This window comes from Cephus cinctus, unplaced genomic scaffold (assembly GCF_000341935.2).
Source record: "Cephus cinctus unplaced genomic scaffold, Ccin1 Ccin1_scaffold0080, whole genome shotgun sequence".
Lineage (NCBI taxonomy): Eukaryota > Metazoa > Arthropoda > Insecta > Hymenoptera > Cephidae > Cephus > Cephus cinctus.
The window spans coordinates 622,709-648,646 of record NW_014332821.1 but is presented as its reverse complement, the minus strand read 5'-3'; the positions used below and the strand labels follow the sequence as shown (position 1 = coordinate 648,646).

Here is a 25,938-nt window from a genome sequence, read left to right as displayed (position 1 = left end):
TTTCTCAATATTTGATTACTTTTCAAGCTACATTACCTATGTGCATATTTATGTGATCTCTGGCTGACATCAGAGATGTATGAGCTGAGGATAGACATGCAAAAAATGTTAAGTTCAAGGCAGATCGAGGAGTCACTTTTTGCAATAGGAATATTTTAAATTTACGAACATTAAACGTGATTGGTATTTAGTATTAAGTAAGGAGTATTTTCCAATTGTCAATGCTTATAGTATACGTGTTGCCTACCTTTTAGAGCACTTGATATATCGCAATGACCAATTGATCTAAGAGTTAAATAATTCAAAAGTTTCCGAAACAAGGATATTTGGCACAGTTTAATGATTCGCATTCAAATTTAAAGGTATATTTTCAATGTCAAAACAAGAGTGCAAGTCGTAAAGGTAAAAATGAATCGTGGCGCTTTGCCATCAGTGTGGGACGAAGGTAACAGTGGTGCCACACGGCGAAACTTCACTAGGTTGTGCTCCAATGACATTCGACCGCGGGCAAAATTCGAGATACTGTTATCAAGAAGTATTATTAAGTATTAGAAAATCTGAAATTTATGAAGATCCTAGTAAGTTATTGACTAAGTTTACACAGCGATCTTAAACCGGTTTAGTTACTAATGATCCAAAACAATAGACAAATAATAGAAATTTCTACTTGTAAGGAATATTTGGGATTGGTCAAATTCCTTTAGATCGGTATTAACCAAACCGGTTTAAGACCGGCGTGTAAACGTACTCAATTAAATAATTCACATTATAGTGTAGAAGTTGATATCTCTGTATATAGATTAATCAATATGACTGGTTTAATTTTTTTACCAACACAAGAAACTGTTGAATTTTTTTTTTCAATATAATTGTCACATAAAAATACTATCAGTAATGTGTAACATGTAAAATTGTTTACTAGAATATATATAATGTAATTCGTACATTGCATTTATCTTCAGGAAGCAGTAACATTAATAATTTTGTATAAATGTAACACAAATGATAATGTATTTAAATAATTTTTAGGATTGAAAATAAGTGAAAATAAGTCAAATGATTTATTTAAATATTCTGACAAGTTCAGTATGTAACAAATAACAATACGGACAATGTACAAGATACGAAACTAAACTAAATAAAATACGCCCCTAGGGGAATTCTAGCAGGATTCTCAACATATAAGTGCAATGTGCACTTTCGCGCAATGGCAGTGAGATTCGCAGCAAAAAAAAAGCAGTGCAAATGCTTCTGAAATTTCCACGAATATCGCAGGACTTCGAGATAAGAATCCAGGGATTCTCTGGGGACTTAATAATGCAAAGGGTTGGTGAGCCTGGAGAGATTTGGCAGTTGCCCCAAGATGGCGGACTCGGCTGGCGTGCGACGGGCACTGGCAGAAAAGTGGAAAAATCACGTTAAGTTCGGAATTCTGTGTTAAACTCTTCATGCCGACGGTGCCGCAAGATTGAGAAAGCTTCGTGCGAATAAGAAAGTCTGTCGAGCATCATAGGTACGTTCGTATTGCAGGAGTCAAGGTCCGTTTTTGTACGAGCAAGCCGCACCTACATGTTCGTCTTGATTGTACGATCCGTCTGTAAAAGAATCTCCTATGGAAGATCGCGTACTATCTGATTAATCGCGTATCTAGTGCAATTAGTAAAAAAAAAAGGAATTTAATATTCTATGGGAATGCCATGATCTAAAATGTAAACATAAAGGTTCATATTGTCAAGTGCTCATTAGCTTTTAGCATAGCGGCTCTCGTCCAGGAACAGTCTGCTAGTAATGGCCAGTGCACCACCGCCCACTGCGGCTGATCTCAGCCCTTCTGTATTACTACCCAACGTACTGATACCCGCAGTCATTCATCTTATAAGTCTTTACGCACTCATTCCATATCAGTATACGGACTTTCATAATTCAATAATTTTATTAGCTCATCGATATCCCTTCCAAAACTTGTCGCATGCGACACTAATTCCTTACAAATCCCCTACTCGTCCGAGATTCTTGACACCTTACCTTTAAGCCTCTTTTACTACACATCATATTTTCTTAACTTTGCCTGTATCTCATTCTTTTTTTCTTGCCTATGTTCCGTACTCTATCATTTTCTATAACTCTCTTTTCTTATTGTCTTCTCTACTAAACTCTCGTTCTCTTCCACCCTATCACCATCTATCGGCGGTGCTTTAAAGTGGCTACTCTTCAAGATATCTACTCTACTCTCGACCCCTTGTAGAACATAATATATACAATCTATGGGAAGCCATCGGCTGATCTTTCTGGGAACCTTCCAATGTGTATGAATGAGGGGGGGGGGGCTCGTACGCAATGTGTAGTTGTGTGCAGACAGGCTTCACGGTATTTATGCATAACGTCTCCTCTCGCTCTGGTAAGATCGATGGGCAAAAACTGTTGTGGGAAGATGGGTTAGTTCAGGGCTTTGAACTTAGGAAAGCCTCTTATGGAGAATTGGCAGATGAATAGCTTTACAAGAAATTCATTTTCTACCCTTGATAGTTAATCATATGTATTTTTCGTGATGCCCAGTCTCCGCGCGTTTATGGAGGACAAGAACGACGAGTTGACTTTTGAATTTTCTCTCAGACAAAATCTCACCTCATATGACACGCAGGTATAACAATGCACTGGCGTTCAATACGTATGTGCTTTTTCTACTATCATAATTCTCAGACCAGTGTCGAATGCTTGTAAAGTTAACTTGATGTCATGAACAATTTATATTGTTCTTTAACTTACTGATACCATTTAGAAGGGGGAGGGAAGGGGTATTTCATGAGTCATACTAAGTTTATTGAAACATTATAGTGTCATACTCTCGTGCAGTGATCTGTAAATCGCGGCTCGCGGGCCGCATGCGGCTCTTTGGCCTCTTGAATGCGGCTCTGCCACAAATGCTTAATCGTTGTACTGCTGATATTTGGCTCTTTTGACTAATGAGTTTCCCGATCACTGCTCTAGTAGATCTGTTAATTTCAAAGCCACGTTAGCATGTTACTATTTATATCACAGATCCCCATCACAAACGGGCACTTTTTATAATAAGCTGCACAAATTTCCACCTTATTCTCGTAGAAATACAATAACTATCTAGGCTGCTACTGATATAAGTTATTATGCATAAATAGTTCGGTTTTAAAGAACACACTAAAAGAATATATATATATATATATATGTCACAAGAAAAAAAAAACATTCTTTTTAATTATAATTTTTTAATATAAAAGTCATTCAGAAAAATAATTTTTTTTTTTTATTTATATCCCTTCTTTTATCATATTCATAATCTTTTTTTAACAATCCTCATATGTGTGTTATTTTTATAAAATGTCGCTTGCTCGAATGACGTTCGGTAAATCAGTCGTTGAGAATTCTTTATTCATTATCGTACCGTCCCACCAAACAGGAAACAAAAACGGGAGAAAGTTCCGAAAAGCGCATACCTCCGAAAATATGCTGATGACGAATATAATAGTAAAGATACCTGCAAAAGAAAAAAAAAATATGTTTATGATATTTTTTCAATAAATATTGATCTTAGAGAAAAAAATTTTAAGTAAAAATTGTATGTTGTAAAAAATTACATCTTATGGGCCCTATGCATTTTTATTATAAAACTATTATTTTTGTAGAAAAATGAGATAATTTTAAATGAGCGAAAAACTAACCTACCTAAAGAACCTACAGAATCCCGGAAAGCGTAACTAAATTTTTAGTTTAAGTTACAGGATATCTATAAAATTGATATGAAAAGTTACAAAAAAACATTAGTGACGACAAAAATATATAAATGATAAAAAAACATATTTTTTAATTCAAAAATAAAAGAAGTAAGAAATATCTAAAATAAAAAATACAAAAAGCAAAAAAGATACGAAAAGGAAAAAGAATGCACTTTAAAATCCGAATTTCAACTTTCCCATGGTAAAGTGCGTAATTAAGTAATTACGTACTGAAACCAATGAAATAATATAGCAACAAAGTCTATTAATCACAATTATTCTTTATTACAATAATTATTTTCTACGAATGTTTGTTTCTCTGAACATTATCTCATTTCTCTCGAAAAATAATAGTTTTATAATAAAAATGCATAGGATATAAAAGTTGTAATCTTTTACAAGCTACAATTTTTACTAATAACTTTTCTTTCTTGAAAAATAGCAATTTATTTTTTAAAGTAATTTTGCGGGTATTTTCACTATTATATTCGTCATCAGCACGTCAAAGTACGTGAGAATACAAAAAACCATACTTTTCGGAGGGATGCGCTTTTCGGAATTACATCCGAAAAACGTGAGCTTCAAGGAGACTGTAGCTCATTTATGGATGCTTCGGTAATAGGTTTGGTAGTATCGGTGGTAGTGTGTGCGAACGTGGAGGGGCATCTTGGATCGTATTTGACGGTATAAGGGTCCTGTATTGGGCCCGTCAGGCTCAGTCAGTACGTTTCGTCTGCAGCTCCAGTCTCACAATCAGACAAGTTCTGGTCGCGTTAATCTGTCATTAATTCAATTTTCTTATTTCTGAACGTTCTATACGTTTTCAACGACTTAACGCTTTTTGGATTAATTGTCATCGTTAAAATGTTCGCAGAAATTCGGTAAGCAGAATTTGTTGCTTTACACTAGCGTTATTATTTGATAAGGGTTCTTGGACTTATTGGAGATACCATTATAGTTTCTTATTGCAAACATGCAGACTCCTTATTGTTTCTTGGATTCCCATACGTTTTCTACTTGCCAGTAGATGATATTAAGTGACTTTATGTGTCGCCGAAGCCATTTGTGTCATTTAACGATTATGTTATGATCTAGATAAAATTTGAGATTTAATTTTTATTTAAAAAGAAAACCTAATATATTTCATCACGTTGTCGAATATTGATTTTTTAAAATAAGAAATCTTGACTTAAATTTTTTAGTTGTCACTTATTATCCTAAGCACCTCCAACACTTGTGATTGATTAAATTTAATAATTTTGCACATATATATATATAGAACTAACAGTTTGGTAACGAAGCTTAAAGTTTACCTCGTTATTTCTCTTATTGCATTTTTTAATGGCTGGACATAGTAAAAGGTGTCAAATCATTTAAAATGTCTTAAAAATATTTATCCAAGCCAACGATAAAATTGATATTGTAGCAATCAGTTCCGTGATAAACTAATTCTCAGAAAGTGGGAATACTGTATAATACAAAATTATAGTAATCCGATGTTATTACAAAGAAATAACAGTTGTCCCGCCAATCGGATCCCGAAGTGACATGTAGTAAGAAAATAGTGTAAAAGTGGTAACAGCATCAAGGTCAAGTAATTAGCATGTCTTTAAGCTACGTATCAGTCGGATAAGAATTAAAGGTAGAAATAGAAGTAGGATACTAATGTTGAAAATAGATATATTTTTCAAAGCCAGTATAATTTTATTATTATTATCAAAAACATATGATGTCCATATTTGTGGCGTGCCCATCGGATATGCATGCGGTCACCGATAAAATATATTTGTAGTACCGCACCTACGATACGGTAACATTAACTGTACATGACGAACGATATGCACCAGTTAGAGTTATAATATACATTAATCCCTCACGTGCAAAAATAAGTGTATTCGTTTAAACTCGTTTACACTATCATCAAATGTACCGTAAACACCGGAATGCCATTAGACTATCGTTAAAAAATTTAAAGAGTTCCACGGGTCTGCCGACTGATATCCTCCTAAAGAAAAATGTCAACTATCAGTTACCCTTTAATTCCAGTGAAACTTGCAAGTTCTGTAGAGTCAGCGTATAATTAAATGATTGCAGTTTATCCTGTCATTCCTCTATGAACTCTGGCAGTTACGCCTACGCTGTCCGCGAATACTTTAAACAGTATAAGACCGTAAAGTAGCGTCCAGGTTTGCTTAAAAGAATGCTCGTGAATTGAGGTGAACGAAATTTCTCAGCACAAACAGTAATAACGAAAGTAAACTATAGGGAAAGAAAAAATTGTTCAACACCTGAATTAAGCTGCTTTTAAATTACGACCCTTTAGTGTTCAATTGTTTGTACACACCCCTCGGCAATGAGTTACTTCGACGTGCGTTGTTGTTCAAAGTACTTGGTAGTTTCATTTTTATATGTTTAACTGGACGAGGTAAAGTTTAATTAAACGCATGTCAAGCTTTAATTATAATTTAATGCACATTTTAATATTTCATATAAATTTGAAATTGTATTAGGCATTTAGATAGTGATAATGATAAAGTATAGCAAAATATCTTCCAAGTTTCATTAAACATTCGGATTTATTTGCTTCTATTCATATGGATATCTGGAGGGTATGATGTATTAGAGAAATGATTCACTTTCCTTGTCAAATGCATTAAAAATGTTTGGATTAAATTTTTTTTTTCTATTATCCTGAGATAATTTCCGATTATAAAGTGTGTTTTCTCGTACCAGGGTTATCCCATAATTCCGTACTACTTGACGTATCTGTATATGCAGCGTGTACAAGTTCTCAATGAGTACTTCATTGCGAGTTCAGTAAATATTTTCAATTTATTATTACATATGCAATGTATGCAGAGTGACTGAATTCTAGACGTTTTTATTTATTAAAGCGAGAAAATATATTATTTGACATAGGTTTTAATGTATGTTATTCGAAGGTAGCTTTGAAAATTAATCGAAATTATTCATTGCTACTGATCATTGATTTGTCTGTTCTGTGTGAAAAGAGAACATTTTCATCAGTGCTAATATTCATAAAATATATAATTTTATTTATTATAATAACACCCGTACGTTCACAATGAGAATCTAAGAAGAATTGACAGCTTATCAAAAATAAGTACAAATAAATAGCACTGAACGTCAGCTCGCTCGAGAAAGATCGTAATTCATTTTTATTGACATTTCTCACTTGCTCGTTATATCAACATTTATCTTTCATTTAAATTTTCGCAGCACAAGATTCATTTTACGATGATAATACAAAAATAGGACTTTGTCAAGTAACGAGGTAAACGATTCTTATTTTTAAGTATGAACGAACGTGCAAAGCGACAAATTGTTTGCATACATTTTTTTCAGTAATATTCCAAGTCCAAGAATCACGTCCTGTATTTTCTTTGTTACTTTGAGCAACGTTGTAGGATTTTGACTTCGTCCGTCTTCCGGTTTGTTGACAGTTGTAACTATCGTAACACCAAAGTATCACTGAAACAAAATTACGACTCGAAGTTTTAATTCGGCCGAAATTATTTGATCTTTTAAGCAATGCAAAGCCTCTAATGCGTCTCTGTGATTTCATCAAGATTAACTCGAAGAAGCGAATGGGAAGTGATTATTTCTAATGCCAAATTTTTTATAGCAAAGAGCTAATCGTTCTTCTAGAACGTAATTTGCAACAATTTGTATTTCCTCCCGGCGCAAGTTTTATTAATTCAACAGTATTTATGAATAGACAACAAGTTACGCTATTAATAAGACGAAGTCCTTGTCTATGAATATATCACGATTGATTTTAATATTATTCATCAGGATTTTGCATAATATAGACAAATTCACTCGTGCAAGCTGAAACTGGCTCAGCATACAATTACAAAGCTTTATTTTATTATTGCGTCAACATTACATATGATATCAACATAACCTGATTTTATTCGTGGTTGGATTATTGTTCTTATTACGATAAAATTTGTATATTTTGAAAAAAAAAGTTCATTAACACTATTAAGTAATTGTGTCTTGCGTTATCGCTGTAAGTCTGATATTCTCTTGAAACTCAACGGAAATGAGAACAAGCACCGGAAGTAATCCTCTAAATATGTATTTGTTTCGATAAATCTTACCGTTCGTTTATCCATTTTGTTTTTATTTTTTTTTTTCGTAACATTCTACGCACTTTTCAAGCTACGTGATATTTTTATAAAGCCCTTGAAACCCAATGTTACGTAGTACTCCGAGATTCCGTAGGATAATTAAAAGGATCTTTCGAGCGTATTGCGCAATAGGTACTAGACGTTTCAATACATTTGGCAATAACTACGGTTTATATAAATACACATTTAGCCTCAGGTCGCAACGTAATCTTCGAATATATTGTTGGCACAATTTCTTTTCGAAAGTTCAAGCTATGTAAAAACTGTCTTGCCATATTACGTTTTCATTATCATCTTCTATCTCACACCTGTAACATGGGTGTATAGTGTACTAAGATTTTGGGTCTTCTTTATTTCATCCCAATAAATTGACTGAAGCCGTGGAGATTATTGTAAAAAAAAAATAATTTACAAAAAATATTTATTGCCATCCAATAATCGTACACCAGAAATCTGCTTCAGTTTACATTTGTACGATTTACGTTTATTATGAACTTCAGCTAGAATTTTCACCGGTAGTATAATTTTCTTTATACCATTTTGTTCCACCTGATTGACATTGCTTTTCCAATTGACGATTAGTTGCTCGTATTTTAATTGTTGATGATGACTTTCACCAGTAAGTGTCCGATTGACATACTTCCTCAGGCATCGTTAGTCAAGAATTTTGCTGCTTTGAATATTGAGATATTTATTTATTTTATTTAAAAAAATTTCTCTTTCTCTCTTTCATATGCTTAGATAAATACATTCAGGCTTAGCCGAGCCGTCGTACCTCGTCCGGGGTTAATAACTTTTCACACGCGTTCGTACTACTTGTCCTTCGCTCACATACTGCTGCTTCCAAAGTACCCACGATCAAACCAGTCTCAGCCGCCTGGGAACGGTTCAATCCGTTCTTCTGAATTACTTCCGCCAGGAAACTGAAACAGTATTCGTACAGGCTATATGTTCCGTCTTTTTCCTTTAATTATTTTAATCTGTTTACACGAACAAATTGTGAAATCGGTATCTGGATTTCATTGACGTACGCGTGGTCAGTTTTATTGGTTCTCGAGTCGTTTTCACTCATTGGATTTCTAGGCGATGACGCGATATGCGCGGAATCTTATTTTGTAGGTTATGTTATTTAAACGTACCTGATAATTTGTTTTCGCGTTAAAAACAATTCATCGTATTGTTGTTGTTGTATCACGCTTAGATTTGATTACCGGGGTACACTGGATCGAGGGAAGGTATAACGAAGGGCTTTGAAAAATGAAGGTTCATTGACCTTATCTGAAGCACGAACAGCCATTGAGAATAGTTCGATCCTTTCTTCGTATCTGGGTTATGCACTTTTGAATATCTAAATTATACTGAGTATCGGGGACACTGGCTTTAACGTTACACGGTCCGGTACCACGTAATACTAACGTGCATTTTTCAAGACACGCAATGCGCCAAGATAATACCGTTCGAACAGTCAGCACGAAAAAGAATTATAATTTGATTCTCCTTATGAAAATATATCGAATTAGTCATACAGACGCGAATCGTATCATTAAAATACTTAATGATTAATCACACATGGCATTATCTTTAATTATAAATAATATCGGTCTACTGGTTTGCCTTGAAAAAATATCAATGTAAAATTCTGTAAAATTACTAAACCTACGCCTCACTTATAGTTAAAGTGATTTATAAATTCTTTAAGATAATATATATATGTATATAGAAACGTTCCTATCGACACGGAGGTCTCATAGTCTGTTCGAGACTCAAGAGAGTCGGTGCTCGTCGCATAACGGGTTTTCGTGTAACGGGGTCGGTTCCTCTTCCCTCGTTCCTCGCGGAGCGGTGCACTGGCTTCGTGACCGCGAGGCCGGGACGCTGACCTACAATTCCATCGTCATCCGTTTCCCACCGGCTGGCCATCTTTCTTTAATCCAAGTACGCTTTTAGGTTACCTCATATAATTATACCGGTGGTATCGTACGTCATTTGCTATTCCATCCTCATCTTCGAGCTTGGGCTCGTTCCACAATGAAAACTTTGTCATCGGTGGTTAACGTGGTACGATTGTACGAGCTAACGAGGACACAGTGAAAATTCGAAGAAAATAATGTCGATATGTAGAGATATCATAAGACTGTGACAGCCAAGAGTCGTGCCATTGCCGAATGAAATTTTAAAAGACAATTAAAAATCCATAACGTACTTTAATAACGGTAGCGGTAAATTAAAAATTGAAATTACTATCGGAGAAACAATCCTTTCCCATGATCCACCATTTTACGATTGAAAATTCCAAGGAACAATATCGCAAGATACTGTAGCTGTTCCGATTTCAACTTCGACAGACTCTTTCGGACTATGAGACAAAAAGAAATCGATAGTCTCTCTTGTTGTCAGCCGAATTCTTTTCTCCGTGCACGATGTATACGTTATTTACAGTTACGGAATTTGAGGTTAGGATCTTTCCACGGGACTTGTAATTCTCTTTTTTTCGTATTTTCGTGTCTTTCTTTATCTTGCCGTCTTGAAACGGTGACTTTAACGTACACTTAACTGCTTATCTTCATTTCAGGTTCCGTTTAAGCTGCTCGTATTACACGAAGCATATCTCACTGGTTATCGTAATACAGGCGATAATTTTATCGCGACCGGGAACTTATCGCACTAGGTACCGTACTGCGAGGTGTCGCTAATTCGAAGTAACAAAAATCATAGTGCTACCGAATCACGTTTTTGTCTATCTCTCTCTCTCTCTCCCTCTTGTACCATTGTCATAAAATCCAGTTACACTATAGACCGACGCGTCGCACGCATGCGTCATCGACGAACCGGTAATCTATTTGCAATTAATCAACTTTACCAAAATTCTTAAAAGTCAAACTGATAAGTTATCTTTGCGAAATTTTATTGATCCATTACGCGGTATAACTACTTACAGCGTTGCCTTGCTGAGATCAGTGACCTTTATCCGTCTAGTTAAATCCTCATGACCGACCATATTTACTGTGTCATCGGCTTCTTTGCCTCGATAGACGAACCACTGGAGTGTTCTGATCAAGATTAAAAACTATTGAGCAGCCGTAACTGTATTGACTGTTAGAACGCTAAAGTGAGTCAGAACGGTAACTGTCTCCCCACGCAATCTAAAGAGTCTTATAATTTTTTTTTTATATAATTTTGAAAAAATTGATTAAACTGTTTTATCGGTTATCAAATTTGTCTACCATTCAACCACAGAGAATCGCCAAACTGTCGTTACAATGGTTTAGAACGTCTTTGAATTTTTGTCAAACAGTCAAAAGTCTAAGCAAATTACACTGCATTCTTATCAAGTTAACGCTATCTTGTGAGCTATGTTACGATATTTTGTCCAGGATATTTTTTTCGTGTCTTTTTTTTTTATTATAGGATTCAATTCTACGTGTAACAGATGCGATGATCAATGTACATACACAGTAGTATGAATATTTATAGTCTTTAATCGAATCGTGCTATCGCAGAAGATTCGAGGAAGAGTCTAAATGATTATTTATCAGAATGGAGATGGTCTGTGTTATCTTAGCCTTATCACGTACTTTTTACCGATACCGTGCATATGCGACTACACGGGCTCTATATTCCCAACTATTCAGACACTTGTGGTAAGGTACTTAGGCACGTTTAGACTATCGGTTTTGGCACTTCTTTTTTTTCGGCTCTCTCGTTTGGTCATTAAAGTGTTACTGGCTGATGAATATTATGAATGAGAATAGGCAGACTAGTCATTCTTTAAAAATCGCTTTCGTATCATTTTAAGAAATTTTGTTTCCTTGATATTGCGCTTTTATAAAGATTTGGACAGAAGTGTGTTTTTTTTTGTATTTTTTAATAATTATTCTTGACACGTGTAAAAATTATCGAGTATCGTTGCATTGTAGTTTCATGTAAAAGTATACAAGCGTAAGTATAAGGTGTACGTTATCCGTTACGTTGGCGAATTAATCATTGATGACGTGGCTGTAATTAATATCCAACTATAAACGAAACATGTGCAACTATTTCCATTCAGAAAATAAATTCGTAATATACAAATATATAGACAAGCGAGTATTTCGTCGGTGATACATTATTTGACATTTTGATAAAAGAAAAAAATGTAAAAATAAATAGTCGCGTTCGGAAAGGTGTATATTTGTAAATTAAATTTTATTGTGAATTTTCCAAAATTTTATTGTCGCCAAAATAAAAGCGTTGAAATAATTTTATCTGCCATCGATGACCGCGAGTAATTCTGTATTTGTTTTTAAATTTTAATTTTGTTGACTTTTGTCTGTTGCAGGAAGAGCGATTTCATTTGCGCGCAATGAGTCTAGACGTATCCATGAGTCCACTTGGAGAATCCAGAAAGAACAAAAACGAGAAGCAGTCTTCAACGCACATCAAGAGGAGTCTTCGTCTTTGAAAGAAAGAAAAAAAAAATCTTTACGAGTTTTCGTCTCCACGCACGCTCTCTTCCGTTTTCTTCGAAGCGTTCTGTCGTAACGTATTTAATAATCTAGTCACTCAGGGAGATGGCCACAATGACAAGCGGCGACTATACTTCAGTCAAAGATTTCTATCGAGATCGCTCGATCTTCATCACCGGTGGTACAGGATTTATGGGGAAGGTCCTCGTGGAGAAGCTGCTAAGATCCTGTCCTGGGATAAAGAATATTTATTTGCTAATAAGGCCGAAGAGGGGACAGGATGTTCAGCAAAGGTTACAGGAACTTTTGAATGGGCCGGTAGGTTAACAATTTTTATTACTTTTCTCTTGTGTCTTTAATTTCATTTTTCATTCTCTTACGTATCGTTCTTGATTGTTTTTCTAATCCTGTATTGATTGCCCTTTTAATCATATTCAATAGCTGTTCGAGAAACTGCGCCGGGACTGTCCTTTGGAGCTGACGAAAATAATACCCGTAGCCGGCGACGTAACGGAATCTGAATTGGGTATCTCGGAAATCGATCAGGAAACGCTGATTCGATATGTTTCGGTGGTGTTTCATTCAGCAGCTACCGTCAAATTCGACGAGGCCTTAAAACTATCTGTAACCATCAACATGCTTGGAACTAAGCGCCTTGTCGAGCTGTGCCATCGCATGCACAACCTTGAGGTAAACTCTTAAGAATACGTGCTAGGACGTTATAATAATTCAGCATATACATAAAACATTAGTACGTGTTTCCACGTAGAAGTGCCGATGATTTTACATGTGGTCGAAAACTTTGCGATTACGTCCTAATGAATAACACAAAAAATACCTTTGAGGACGACTTCCTTGAAATCTTAATCCAAGAGTTGGACTTTGACTTGCTTGCCAATCTTCTATGTCAATAGCTACGATATATTAAGGTGTATTAACATTAGAATCTGACATATACTTTGTACCTATTAGTCAAGCAAACATGGTTACAAGGTTAATATTTATATTAATGGTTTCCTGGTGACAATGGCGTATTACTGTCATTTACGCGTTATGCTGTTGCGTTGAAAAGTTGAGTAACTAATGCAAATTCAAGTGCCTCAGAAATCTGTTGCATCAGTGTCTAATGTTCAACCAGTGAACACCGAGAAAGTGTTTAGATAAATTATGCATGCGGCCTAATGATCGATGCTGCTGTCTTTTTATTGAACTCTCTAAACATTGTAGAATAATAAATAATGTCTAATGACTTGTATTCTTCTGTCATCAGGCTCTCATTCATGTCTCTACCGCTTATTGCAACTGCGATCGTAAGGATGTGGGTGAGGAAATCTATCCAGCACCGCAAGATCCTGAGCAAGTGATCGCTTGTACGAAATGGATGGACGACGCCTTGGTCGACGAATTGACACCTAGATTGATTGCCGGACGACCAAATACATACACGTTTACCAAAGCATTGGCCGAGAGGATGCTTCTCAGGGAGAGTGGTAGTTTACCTGTGGCAATAGTCAGACCGTCTATCGTACTGTCATCATTCAGGGAACCAGTGGCTGGTTGGGTCGATAATTGGAATGGTCCAACTGGAATAATAGCTGCTGCTGGTAAAGGTTTCTTCAGGTGAGAAAAAAACCTACGATTGATAAAGATTTTGTGGAGTGACGTGTGTGAGGGGTAGATGAATGACACAATACTTCTATTACAGAACAATGCTATGTCATGAACAGAAGGTCGCTGATCTCGTTCCGGTTGACATTGTCATCAATTTGATGATCTGCGCTGCCTGGAGGACAGCGACTCATCGTTCTGAAAGTATCACTGTCTATAACTGCTGTACCGGTCAACAAAATCCTATAACGTGGAAACAATTCGTCGATCTGTCTTTCAAATACAGTCGATTACATCCAGCCAATGACGCAGTCTGGTATCCGGGTGGCTGCTGCCGAAGTTCTACGATTCTCAATCAATTGTGCATAACGTTTCAGCACAAACTTCCGGCTCACATCTTAGATCTACTTGCGCGCATCAGAGGCACGCGACCCATAATGGTTCGTGTTCAAGAAAAGCTGGAAAAGGCAGCTCAGTGTTTGGAGTACTTCAGTACGCAACAGTGGAACTTCATGGATGACAATGTTAGAAGGTTGGGAGAAGAGCTCAGTCCCGAAGACAGGCAGACGTTCATGTTTGACGTGAAGCAGATCGACTGGCCGTCTTACTTAGAGCATTATATTGTGGGAATTCGACAGTTCATCCTCAAGGAAAGCCCGGATACACTGCCAGCTGCCCGCTCACACATCACAAAGTGAGTTAAATTTTGTGAATAGTATAAATGGTATAAGTAAGACAACAATGATATTTATCGGTCCTTCGTTTTCCTTTACAGATTATACTGGCTGCACCGGGCGGTGCAATTTGGAGCGCTGTTAATAGTCCTGCGTGTGTTTCTGTCGCGCAGCTCCTTAGCGCGATCAGCCTGGTTCTCTCTTTTGTCTATCGTGCTCCGCATGTGCCGCATGATTGTTTGACGGCTCAGAACCCCGGTTGACGATAATAATACGCGTAATAAAAAGCAGAAGCTAACTTCAGAGCATAATCTAAAGGCGCGAAAGAACGCCCCTCGACCTTACCGCTCAGCCTCCTCGACGATAAGGCTCTATTTGCACTCCCATGAGTTGGCCTTTTCAATGTTTATATTCATTCGTAAATATTAGCGATGGCTAGGGGTGTGTAATTCTTTTGAAGAATGTCGGCTACCGATCGAATCGAACGAGCGTGCCGCAGAGACACCTGCAATCCGTTTCAATTAACATGTAAGTGGCGAATTGCAGCGTTACTTCCTATCGTGCCATAAGCAGGCTGATTCTTTTAGAAAGCTTTCAAAAGACGTAAACTTGTACACCCTTATAAAGGCAACTGTTATTACATTAGAACGCGTTTAATAAGTTCAATAATAAAAATCGCACCGAATACATTAAGAAACGGCGCTTTTTATTATTATTACCTACGATCGGCAGAGTTTTCATCCGGATTCTCTTATTGTAATGCAAGGAATGAATTAACGAACGCGCCTGCTACCTCCTTGTGACCGTTTTCTCTAATTATCGAGATCCTATCTTGATATTATTCAATATTACATGAGTGTCGATGGACCGCGACTTTGATTCGTGGCGGGAAACATGAATTTGTGATATTAATACAATTAACGACGTACGGTCTTAACGAGAAGAAGCTTAAATACGACTCAAAGCTTCTTCGCGTTGCGTAGGGCCCGAGTTAGCTAATACCAATCGCTAAATCATACGAAGGTTCGTCTACGTATCGTATAAGACACCCATCCATTTTTTATATTCGTCGGTATCTGGCATTCTTTTCTTGTGCTCTTCTACGCTGTGAGATACCTAGGTCAGATATTTAGAAATGGATTAATCTGTACTAGATTATATCCCAAATTCTCATTACCTCTGCGAACGTAATGACGTCGCAGATAGTGTAACGAGCTTAAAGTCGTTAATAAATACAATACGCAAACAAATTATAGAGTACATATTTCGAGTCAATGTCAATTGAGCATATGACACTGGCTTGATATAAGCACTTAAAGGGAAAAAATATCTCAAGGTATCTTACATATTTATTGTTATCGTGGAGTATAGTCTTAATCTTTGGTAAAATTTTAAAGGCATCGGCAACTGGGAAACGTATAATTAATAATTTGTTATTTTATTGCTTATGTTAAAATTATAACATTTGTTTATCAACGGACGTGATGGGAAATCAAGCGCGGCAGCCTTTGTCTCAATTAAATGATAATTTAGAGAGTAAAGGAAAGAAATATCGAGTCTGTTGCATGATAATTGAAAAGTAATTGTCGTAAATTTAATATTTATCGTGGTATACCTCGAGTACTTCTGATATCGATCAAAAGCATTTCTACTGAGAAATTGCTTAGAATTAAGGGGAGAAGTGGGGTCTCGGTACCTTTCATAAAGGGTATAACCGTTAGACAGAGATGTTAAACCTTTTTGTATCAAGTTGACAAATTGATGCAAGAGACTCGGATATTATATATAAATAAAGGAACGAAGCGATTCTTATGAGAAAACTTGAGAAAACAAAAACCATGTGGCATGCGTGATTTGAGTCCTATACGTGTATTTTAATATATATATGTATAGGTATATATATATACACTTAAGTTCGCTGACTTGCAGTCGTGCGACAGGTCCTTTGGTTTAATGCGGAGTAAAAGGTATAGTCTATTCTCTAGGTATACTCTAGTCCCTAGTGATACTTCCTGAATAAAATAGAACAAAAATGTATTTCCCAGTAAATCAATTACCAAGACATAATGGTGAATGCGTTACGCAGTCGTTTTATAAGTTGTACATTGTTTGCGCGATGATTCGCAATTAAAAGAATTAGTACAATTCGTGAAAAACTCTAAACGATAATAGGAAAAGTGATAGTATTTCACGAGAAGCGATCGATTCGCCTGGTTTTCGAGGATTCATTGTCCGTATTTAATGAAATTGTTGAAAATTATATTCTTGTTTTATTGATGATACCTCATTTAGCGTTTTGTAATACGAATTAACTTTTGATACCCTTGTCTTAATTCTTGAAGATTATGCATGAATCATTGCGCCAATGATAATATACAATAGGGTATTACCGTTTTAAAGGCACATACGTATTTTAGAGAATTTTGATAATTGTACTCGAATTTATTTGCCGCTCGTTGCCAGTGTCTTTGAGATATTCAAATTGCGAATAGTTTAATCCTTGATTCATTTTTAAATGGAGGGTATTTAAACTTAAGCTATTTGTTATATAAGTCGGAGTGGGCTTCCCCTATTTAACAAAAAAATTGAAAAACATTGTTTTACCATCTATCGTTCACCGCTGCCAACAAATGAATATTGATGAAGAAAAAACGAAATAAGGAAGAAAAAATGCGTAAAGAAAGATTTAACAAATTACTTACTAAAAGTAAGAAATTGATGAATTACGATTATTTAGCGTGAGAGACTAAAGAAGAAGAGGCGGAAGTGGATAAGGAGGTTATGATAGCGCTGCGAAGGTCACCACCAGCTAGTCTCGTCTGTAATGTTATCCGGTCACATGATGCATACAACAAAACAATATTTAATATTATTAATTTAATTAACATTATACTGTACTATTATAAAACAGATTAAAAAACAATGAACTATTGCAGAAATTTATTAACGTTTAGTGGATCACCATAACTGTATGTTACAATGTCGATACAGACTGTTTTTAGGGTTCCGTAGAAATCTAGGAACCCTTATGGTTTCGGTTAGTTCGTCCGTATGTCTGTACGTCACAGGCCTCCCATTCTCTCATTTATGGACCGATTAAGATAAAATTTGATACACAGACGTAAATCGATGATTCAAAAACAGAAATGATAAGGTTTAAGAAAAAATTTTGTTTATTCCCCTCCCGCAAACTAATAAGTGAACTCGAAAGTTTTTTGCTCACCCCATCCAGTGAAGTGTCTTTTAATAGGTTTTCTCAAATGCAATTTAAAAGGTCCTTAGACCTTCTCATTTTAACCCTTCAGTCACGACATATTTGTTTTCAAAGTCGTTATCAGTAGTAGTTTAATCAAGTTGAAAGTTGGCCTTTATATAAATGTACAATTTCTACATTTAATAAATCAATTTGACTGCAATTTTGGCTTCGGCTTCTTTTTCTATAAATCGTCACACGAACACGTATGCTTTTGTGGAGATTTCATCTTTCGCCAATGGCTAGTACAGAATGACTACGGAACCCTGTCATGTGCGTGCCCAACACGCTACTTGACTACTTTTTTTTTAAATTAATTATATAATAATTCATTAACAACATATACATATAAAAAGACGCCTTATTTACTGAATTAACGAAATATATTTTACGAGGTGTTATAATCTTTTACTTAGGCAACAGTTTTTTTTAGCTATATGAAAAATTGACTATAACAGAATTTATGACTTTTAGTACCCCATGTCACGCTTTTTTTTTTTTTTTATTAAATTATTCATACATTTTTATTGTAACTAAATTGCTTTCTCCGAAATATTAAATATACCAACAATATAAGATCGGACAGGTATTTGAGTTATAAACGTTTACTCAAATCTTCTACAATTATTTCTTACACATGAGTCAGTAAAGTTTGAATAGTTTCAATAAAAACTATATGTAATAAACAAACGTGGGACTGGGCCCCTGGGATCGTTCGCAGCTCTGACGCCCCGGCGCTGGTACTGTGGGGCAGAGGGGGAAAAGGGGGCAGTCGTCGAAGTCCACGGACAATGCAAGGTCGTATCTACGATTTCAGTTATTAATAGTTTCTCTCTACTAATAATTCTTCATTCGATTTTCGTTCACCCTTTGACATTTTGATTCGTATTTCTACATAAATAAACATTGTTTTTCGAGCATATTTTATTTCTGCCGATCCTTAATATGCTGGTTAAATCATAAAACAAGAATTTTGTTATGATATTCAAATTACTTTACGCTGGTATACTAGCTATATTGAAATCTTCTACGAATTATGATATAGAATTTTTATTTATAACCGAAATTCTTTAGAAATATAAGAAAATAACATAAGCAGGTCTTCTTGTTTTAAAAAAAAGTTTTTACAGCTTCTTATTAAAGTCAAATAATTAGTTATCTGTCAGAAACTTAAATAAAACCATTTTAATGAAAGGCAGACTAGAAAGAAGGCATGCTAAGTTTATAATAATTGAAAGCAAAATATCCACTGCTTATAAGAACGCTGTACTTAACAACGCGGGATATCATTTTGATTATTCTATTTTTTCTTCGTATAGCAGGTGTAGACTCTTCATTCTCCTTCATTACATGCTTCTTGATTCCCAATACATATTGACTTATATATTCTTTCCAATTTATATTCCTTACATTAAAATCAAATATTCTTTGATCGGTTGGTGATAACCTCTGGTATAAATCATCCACATTGCTTTTCTGGAAGTCCCATTCATTTTCAGAAAAATATACAACATTCTCCATGTATTTACCGATCTTTCTATGCGCACTCCGAAATCTGCAAAGAGGTAAAACCAATGTAGAATTATATTAAACTACACAAAGAAAGATCTATACTTGTTTAAAAATTATACAAATATTTTTATCAAACCAAACGTACATTGGGTTTTTCCATATGCTCCAAGCAACTAAATCCAATATATTGACTAACGTAAATTGCAAAATATTCCATCTTAAGAAATGTGTCAATCGGTTCGAAGACAGGCTGACCTTTGTATTGAAAATGCCACCAATAAGTCCGTATCTGTAGTTACAAGCATTAATTTCTTCTATGAACTGGCGCCATCTGATTGGATTAAATGGACCTGATACATTGTTATAAATCGGTATTTCCGTTTTATAATTTCGGTCTTTTCCTGTGCATCGTCAAAAATTCATTATAAAATTCAATTGTACAATATTAATCATAATAAGGAAATTAATTATACACATAAGACAACACCACACGTACCGGTCCGCCAAGCAGCAGCAATAATGAGGTTAACACAGATGTCTATTGGAATTAAATCAGCAATTGTATTTCTACTAAGAGGTAGACTCTGGACAAAGCCATATTTAGCAAATATAATTAGACCTGCTGGTCCATTCGGACTATCTATCCATCCGGGTTCAGGTTCTTTCCAAGATGCTGTTACAATCGATGGACGTACAATGGCTATAGGTAATTTTTTTGCATATTCATTAACAACCTGTTCTCCCAATGCTTTTGTGAAGGTATACGTATTTGGATGGTTTTTTAATATTCTGAAAATAGAAAATATTTATAAAAAAAATTGTAGAAGGAACTTAATAATTGCAATAGTCCTCCATATTTCAATCTCAACGTAATTTCTTATTTTACAGTTATAAAACAATCCGGATGGAGGTGGAATGTGGTTTTCAAAAATTGTACGTAACACAATAAATAAAAAGTAATCTTTGACCAATGTTAAATCTGAGAACAGCCGCGTTTTTTTTAAGTACACGATCGTATCGTTTTTTTTTTTAACGATAGTTATTACTAATAAGGCTTTGCAAAAATCTGATTATTTATTATTCCAAATACCGGATAGATGATTTTTTTGAAAAATATATATATATCGAGGGTCTCAAATGAGAGTGCTAAATTACTTCACGATCACAGTGTTTCAGAAAATTATTCGTATCAATAAAAACCCGCTTTTTACTGTTTTTTTTTTGTATAGGATAATTAAAAGTTACTAAAGGATTTTCGTTAAATAATTTCCTTGAAAATGTTAATTACAATAGTATGGATTTTACAGAAACCTAAAATCAGGCTAAAATTATAAGTTTGACGACACAAGCATTTTTATGAAAATGATATATTCTTCCCCATAAAAATTAATACTAAAACGGTTTACAGATATTATTATTATTTGATCGTTAATTATTTAAACATTTTTAAAAAGAATTATTGACAAACCGTAACTATGAATTTTGGCGAATTTCATAACACAAACAGCCCACCTTACACCCCTTTACTGTCACTTTCGTCACGATCATGCGCTCTCTGAGTCAATCCCAGATATTATTTAGTACGTTTTCTTCTAAAGTTTTAAGATAAAAGTTATACAAGACAAGAAGTCTGTAAAAAAATGTCTTCTGACCTGTAAGTTTCAATTTTCTCAGGATAATAGATACATTTATTTGTCATCGTTTTCTCTTTCATAATTTCGTATGAAATGAATTAATTTTCGAACTTGAAAAATAATTATTTTTTACCGACTGTCTAATATATGAACACTTGTTACTATTTTCATTAATGATCGAACAACGTTCATAAAATATAAATTCACGTTATAAAAAAAGGGGGTATTTACATACCTCTTACAAAAATTAATAGACTTTAATGAAGTAAATTTTGAAGAAAAAAAAGACTTACCGCGGTGTAACGAAGTCCAAAATATCATCGTCAAAATCATCCACCCACTGAAGACTTTTTTGAGCGTCAACAGGAGGTTCGTAAATCCGTTCCTCAATTATTTCATGAGTGCAATTCGCATAAGCGGTAGACACGTGGATAGCAGACTCGAGTTTTTCCATTCCACAACATAGTTCCATAAGAGTTTTTGTCGCAGCGACATTCACCGTTATTGCTAACCTAAGACACTCCGTAAATCTTACAGTGGCAGCCGAGTGAAATACGACGGATACTGTTTTTTCAAGTATTTCTCTGTCCTTCGGGCAAATGCCCAAATATGGTTCACTCAAGTCTCCAGGAATAGCATGGATCCTGGTGGTAAGGTCACCCTGAGTCTTCTTGACGTTGTCGAAGATTTTGGACTCTATGATTTCTTTGATTCTGTCATGGGATTCGCAGCCTTTCTTCCTACGTACCAAGACGTAAATCGGCCCGACATCTGGACAGGAACGTAGAAGCTTCTCTATAAGAACTTTTCCCAAGAAGCCTGTTGCTCCTGTGATAAACACAGACTTTCCGGCGAACCAGTTTGCGATATCCGAATTTTCACTCATAGCTTATAGTCGATAATTCACAAATGAAATTCGGACGATTTATATATCTGAATTCAAGTAATTCTTTTTTTATACCTCCTGGATACGTCTATTTTATTTGCTGACCTGTATTTAGTACCGCAATTTTATTCAGTCCTTAAATGTAATTTGCCAATTTCCAATAATGAGTACAATTTAATTCCCCTGCGAGGCACTTACTATGTATAATAATTGTATACTTATTTCGTGAAATATACCATCCCGCAATATACTCACTGATAACTTTTCCTTCTTCTTGAACTATATATGCATCTTCTCCCCACTCAAGCTTCTGAGACTTCTTTCCACTCGGACACACTAACAGAATCACCACTCGCACGCTGTGTACAGATTTATTGCTCGACAAATTTTTATCCAATCCAATTACACTGCTGATATTAAATCTACGTAGAAATTGAATTTAGTTTGAATTACCGAATCCAAATAATTTTATACAAAGATATTAAAAAAAAAAACGGCAGGAAATATATAAATCTGAAGGTTTTACATTGCACGTACGAGAATATTCCTGAGCAGTCCCAATGGATAAACTTGAGACTAAGACATTTTTTGTGCGATCTGTCCCATGTTTACGTATTCCTAGAATAATTATTTTTATTGTGGTAAACAAGATTATCATTTTGTTATTCATATTTTCATTTGAATATAAATCTAACATTCCGTATCAGGCATGTATTATGAAAGATATATTGCACTTATCCATCGAAACAATATGTTGATCTGGTTCTTCAGGTATAAGTCCAAAGTCGAGAATGGTTTACGTAAATAAAATTGATAAAATGGACCTTTTTATTGTCATTGGTGTGAAAACAAACATGCGTCATTGATTAGAGCCTATTATTAAATTTATCCACGTAAAAAACACAATTTCACTTCTAAATGAACCACAAACGCATTAAAATAAATGTCTTATGCATACTTGATCTAACTTTTTACAAAAATTCCGGTCTTGAACGTACCTTCTTAACCCCTTGGATTACACGATATTCACATTTGACATGAAATTAGACAACGTGCTTGGCTCGTGATATTCAAGTTTCGACTAAAATTGTTATCACGAGTTTATAATTGTGACTTTTAGTTAGCGACTTCAAAGCTTCGTAATTTCATCACATTTATCGAAATACTTTTAATCATCATTCGACGGAGTCGACCGAAATTATAGCTTTACCATTGAACTATAGACATAATAAGTGCTCGCGCGTTTAAGCCGATTCTATGATTGTGTAGAATTTTTACTTTTATCTTATTTTTCACAATACTGGAAACAATACACCACGCGATGACTATTGACCCGTAAGTCGGAACTGAATCAGTTAGAATAATCACGAAATTCCGCATTCGCTTTAAGTGATTGCATTTTTTCATATTTTTAACCAATAATAACAATTAGCAATATAACTCCTTATGTATTTTTAGTATCCTGCTTGCTACTTCTACATAAACAAATCTAACGATTTCTAAAAAGAAGAAAATTGTTTATCATTAAATAACGCACCATTAAAATCCAACAGTGCATTGATTGTCAAAAAAAATATTTTTGACTCGAAGCAAGAATCAAATACACTTAATTTATTAATAGGCCCACTCGATCATGATATATCTCTAAGAGCAATATTAACCTATTCAGGTGTCACATATGCAGGTAATGAGACGAATCTTGTCGATTAAGATATTGTTCACGCCAAATTTTCATCTAATATTACAGTAAAGGTAAAGGTAAAGGTAACCTTTGTATTGTCTGATGTCTGTCACCAATCCCCGAAGCGTCCAAGTACTTTCTGTTATGACTGTATATTAACGCGTCGAATTCTCCGCGTTGCTTAATGACAGAGTAAGAATACAACTATTGCATGAAAATAATTATATTATAAAATATTAACATATAAATGTACGTTGTTATTTAATTCTAATTATATAAATGATAATCAAGACAAATTTAAATGGCTGATTTCTACTGCTGTTAAATATTCATATTATTTTTCTTCATGTACTAAATGCTTTTCTCGGCGTATCTAAATTTTTATACCGTTCTTCGCTAAATATCATCAAGGTACAGATCGTACAGATCAACACAATAATATATATATACCTTATAACGAGTATAGTCGATAAAAGATTGTTCAATGATAATATGTCATTTTTCACTAGTCCAACATAACTGTTGTGTAACTTAAACTGGACAGATCAACATAACAATATTACATTCTCTCCATGTAACTGTTATTTAAAATTCCAATGTCACCCAAACATAGCACAGACTGTGACCTAATTAAATTTCATTCCTCCTACGTTTAACGAATTCTGAATTCTGTAGTCGAAAGTATGCCCGCTAGGTGGCAACGCGCGAACAATCAACTCGCAATTAACGCTTATATCCCAATTCTGTATATCAGAGTAATAGTTTAAACCAACGTACTTTATTCTAAGTATCAACGTGTGCTTTACCAGCCACATTAAGTGTTTTAAGAACCTTGAGTATAATTATTCAAGGCCTGGGAATACCTATAACTCAAAAAATGAATTAAAATTTCAGTAAACATAATTATCACATATGAGGCGATCCATGTCACTTCAGCCAGTAAAAAAAAGTTCAAATTTATTACAAAATTCAATTTAATACAAATTAATTTTTTTCTTCAACAGCGGAGCGAAAACGGGCAATTCTCGAATGGGGAAACGTGGAAGATTAAAAAATTGAATAGGAGTGAGGTGACATTTGCCGACGAATCCAACGACCAGCTATCACCGGGGCAATTGTTTTTTTCATGTAAGCTGTACGATGCACAGATTTTTGATGAAACGATCACAGATGTTTCATTGTGAATTCCTAAGTTACCAAACTAACCTGCTTATTTGTACCGACCCAAGAATCACACCCCCTACGCGGCACTGAAACGCCCGTTTTCGCTCTCGGTGCACAATATACTATTCTGGAAGGCCATAAAAAGACGCACATTTTCGTTTTTTACAAATGTAAATACGTCAAATCCTGCGAAAGATACAGCCATTTCAATGGAAAAATGTTAAAAAATGGTAATCAACGAGAAAAAACGTCAGAAATTTTTTTTTTAAATTCGACACTTGGTGAATATTTTTCAATAAAGTAACTCGATTTTTCAACATTATTTGTGGAATTTTTTTTTTTTTACGTCACTGTTACGTAGCTGCTACAGAAAACTATAGAATTTATTATAAATTTCTAATTTAAATTTCTTTCTAATTAAATTTATTATAAGAAGTGAATAAAATTGTTATGCACCAGTTACATTGTTATTAACATATCGATGCAATAATTTGTAAGATATATTAATTATATTACAGTACAATGTTGGTACGAGTGAAAATTAATAACCAACGTGCATCTGAAATATTAGTTTCATGTTAATATTACGCGTTATACCCTGTTTCACAATTGTTATATTTACGTTATACACCGGTGCTTGTTGTCTGGTTATTAATATGCAAAATTGTACGAACTGCATTAGAAATACGTATTTAGCGCTTCCTTTTTAAATCCTGAATGTTTTGGATCGATATGCCTATACGATCATAAAGTTACTAACTCTTTGCCATTTCGTAGCGCTACTGTTTCGGTGCAACGTCTTCTTAGCTGGTCAGTACAGTCAGAAAAAATATTTTTGCATGTCCTTGAAGCTACTTTGAAATTGTCAAGCAGTCTCCTTTTCGTACATTTAAAAATAGTTTCATTGGAGTATAGAACAATGTCATATACATTGAATAAAACAATAACAGTCATTAATGATGTGGTAATAATTTTTTTCAAAAATTTCTTTATAATTACAAAAGGGAATCAAGGTCAGATCGATAATTATTAGCACGTAAAAATAATTGACAGTATAATACAATTTTCGTTTAAACTAAGAAAAAATGTAAAAACATTTAAAACGCATGATCGCATTGAAACTTAAAGAATAAAGAAATCGAAATTCAAAAATGTTACATCATTGTTTCATCTTT

The 25,938-nt window shown here is 34.7% G+C and overlaps 2 protein-coding genes across 6 annotated transcripts; one reads left to right on the top strand and one right to left on the bottom strand.

Moving 5' to 3' along the window:
• Positions 1-1,345: 1,345 nt before the first annotated feature.
• LOC107271199 (putative fatty acyl-CoA reductase CG5065) lies at positions 1,346-17,572 on the top strand. 5 transcript variants are annotated; one of them, XM_015746901.2, is made up of 6 exons: positions 1,346-1,513; positions 12,225-12,669; positions 12,793-13,041; positions 13,622-13,971; positions 14,057-14,653; positions 14,735-17,572. In XM_015746901.2, the coding sequence occupies exons 2-6, from the start codon at positions 12,457-12,459 to the stop codon at positions 14,874-14,876; spliced, it is 1,551 nt and encodes a 516-aa protein (XP_015602387.1). In that variant the 5' UTR covers positions 1,346-1,513; positions 12,225-12,456; the 3' UTR covers positions 14,877-17,572. The 5 variants fall into 5 exon arrangements, with proteins under 5 accessions (XP_015602387.1, XP_015602378.1, XP_024944591.1 ...); XM_015746892.2 differs by lacking the exon at positions 1,346-1,513 and adding an exon at positions 4,453-4,630 and having other exon boundaries at positions 14,735-16,893; XM_025088823.1 differs by lacking the exon at positions 1,346-1,513 and adding an exon at positions 9,822-9,841.
• Positions 17,573-18,250: 678 nt separating this feature from the next.
• On the bottom strand, positions 18,251-22,192 carry LOC107271209 (putative fatty acyl-CoA reductase CG5065). The gene is made up of 4 exons (XM_015746927.2): positions 21,326-22,192; positions 19,895-20,187; positions 19,544-19,799; positions 18,251-19,441 (listed from the first exon to the last, which is right to left on the bottom strand). The coding sequence occupies exons 1-4, from the start codon at positions 21,916-21,918 to the stop codon at positions 19,087-19,089; spliced, it is 1,497 nt and encodes a 498-aa protein (XP_015602413.1). The 5' UTR covers positions 21,919-22,192; the 3' UTR covers positions 18,251-19,086.
• Between the last annotated feature and the right edge of the window lie 3,746 nt (positions 22,193-25,938).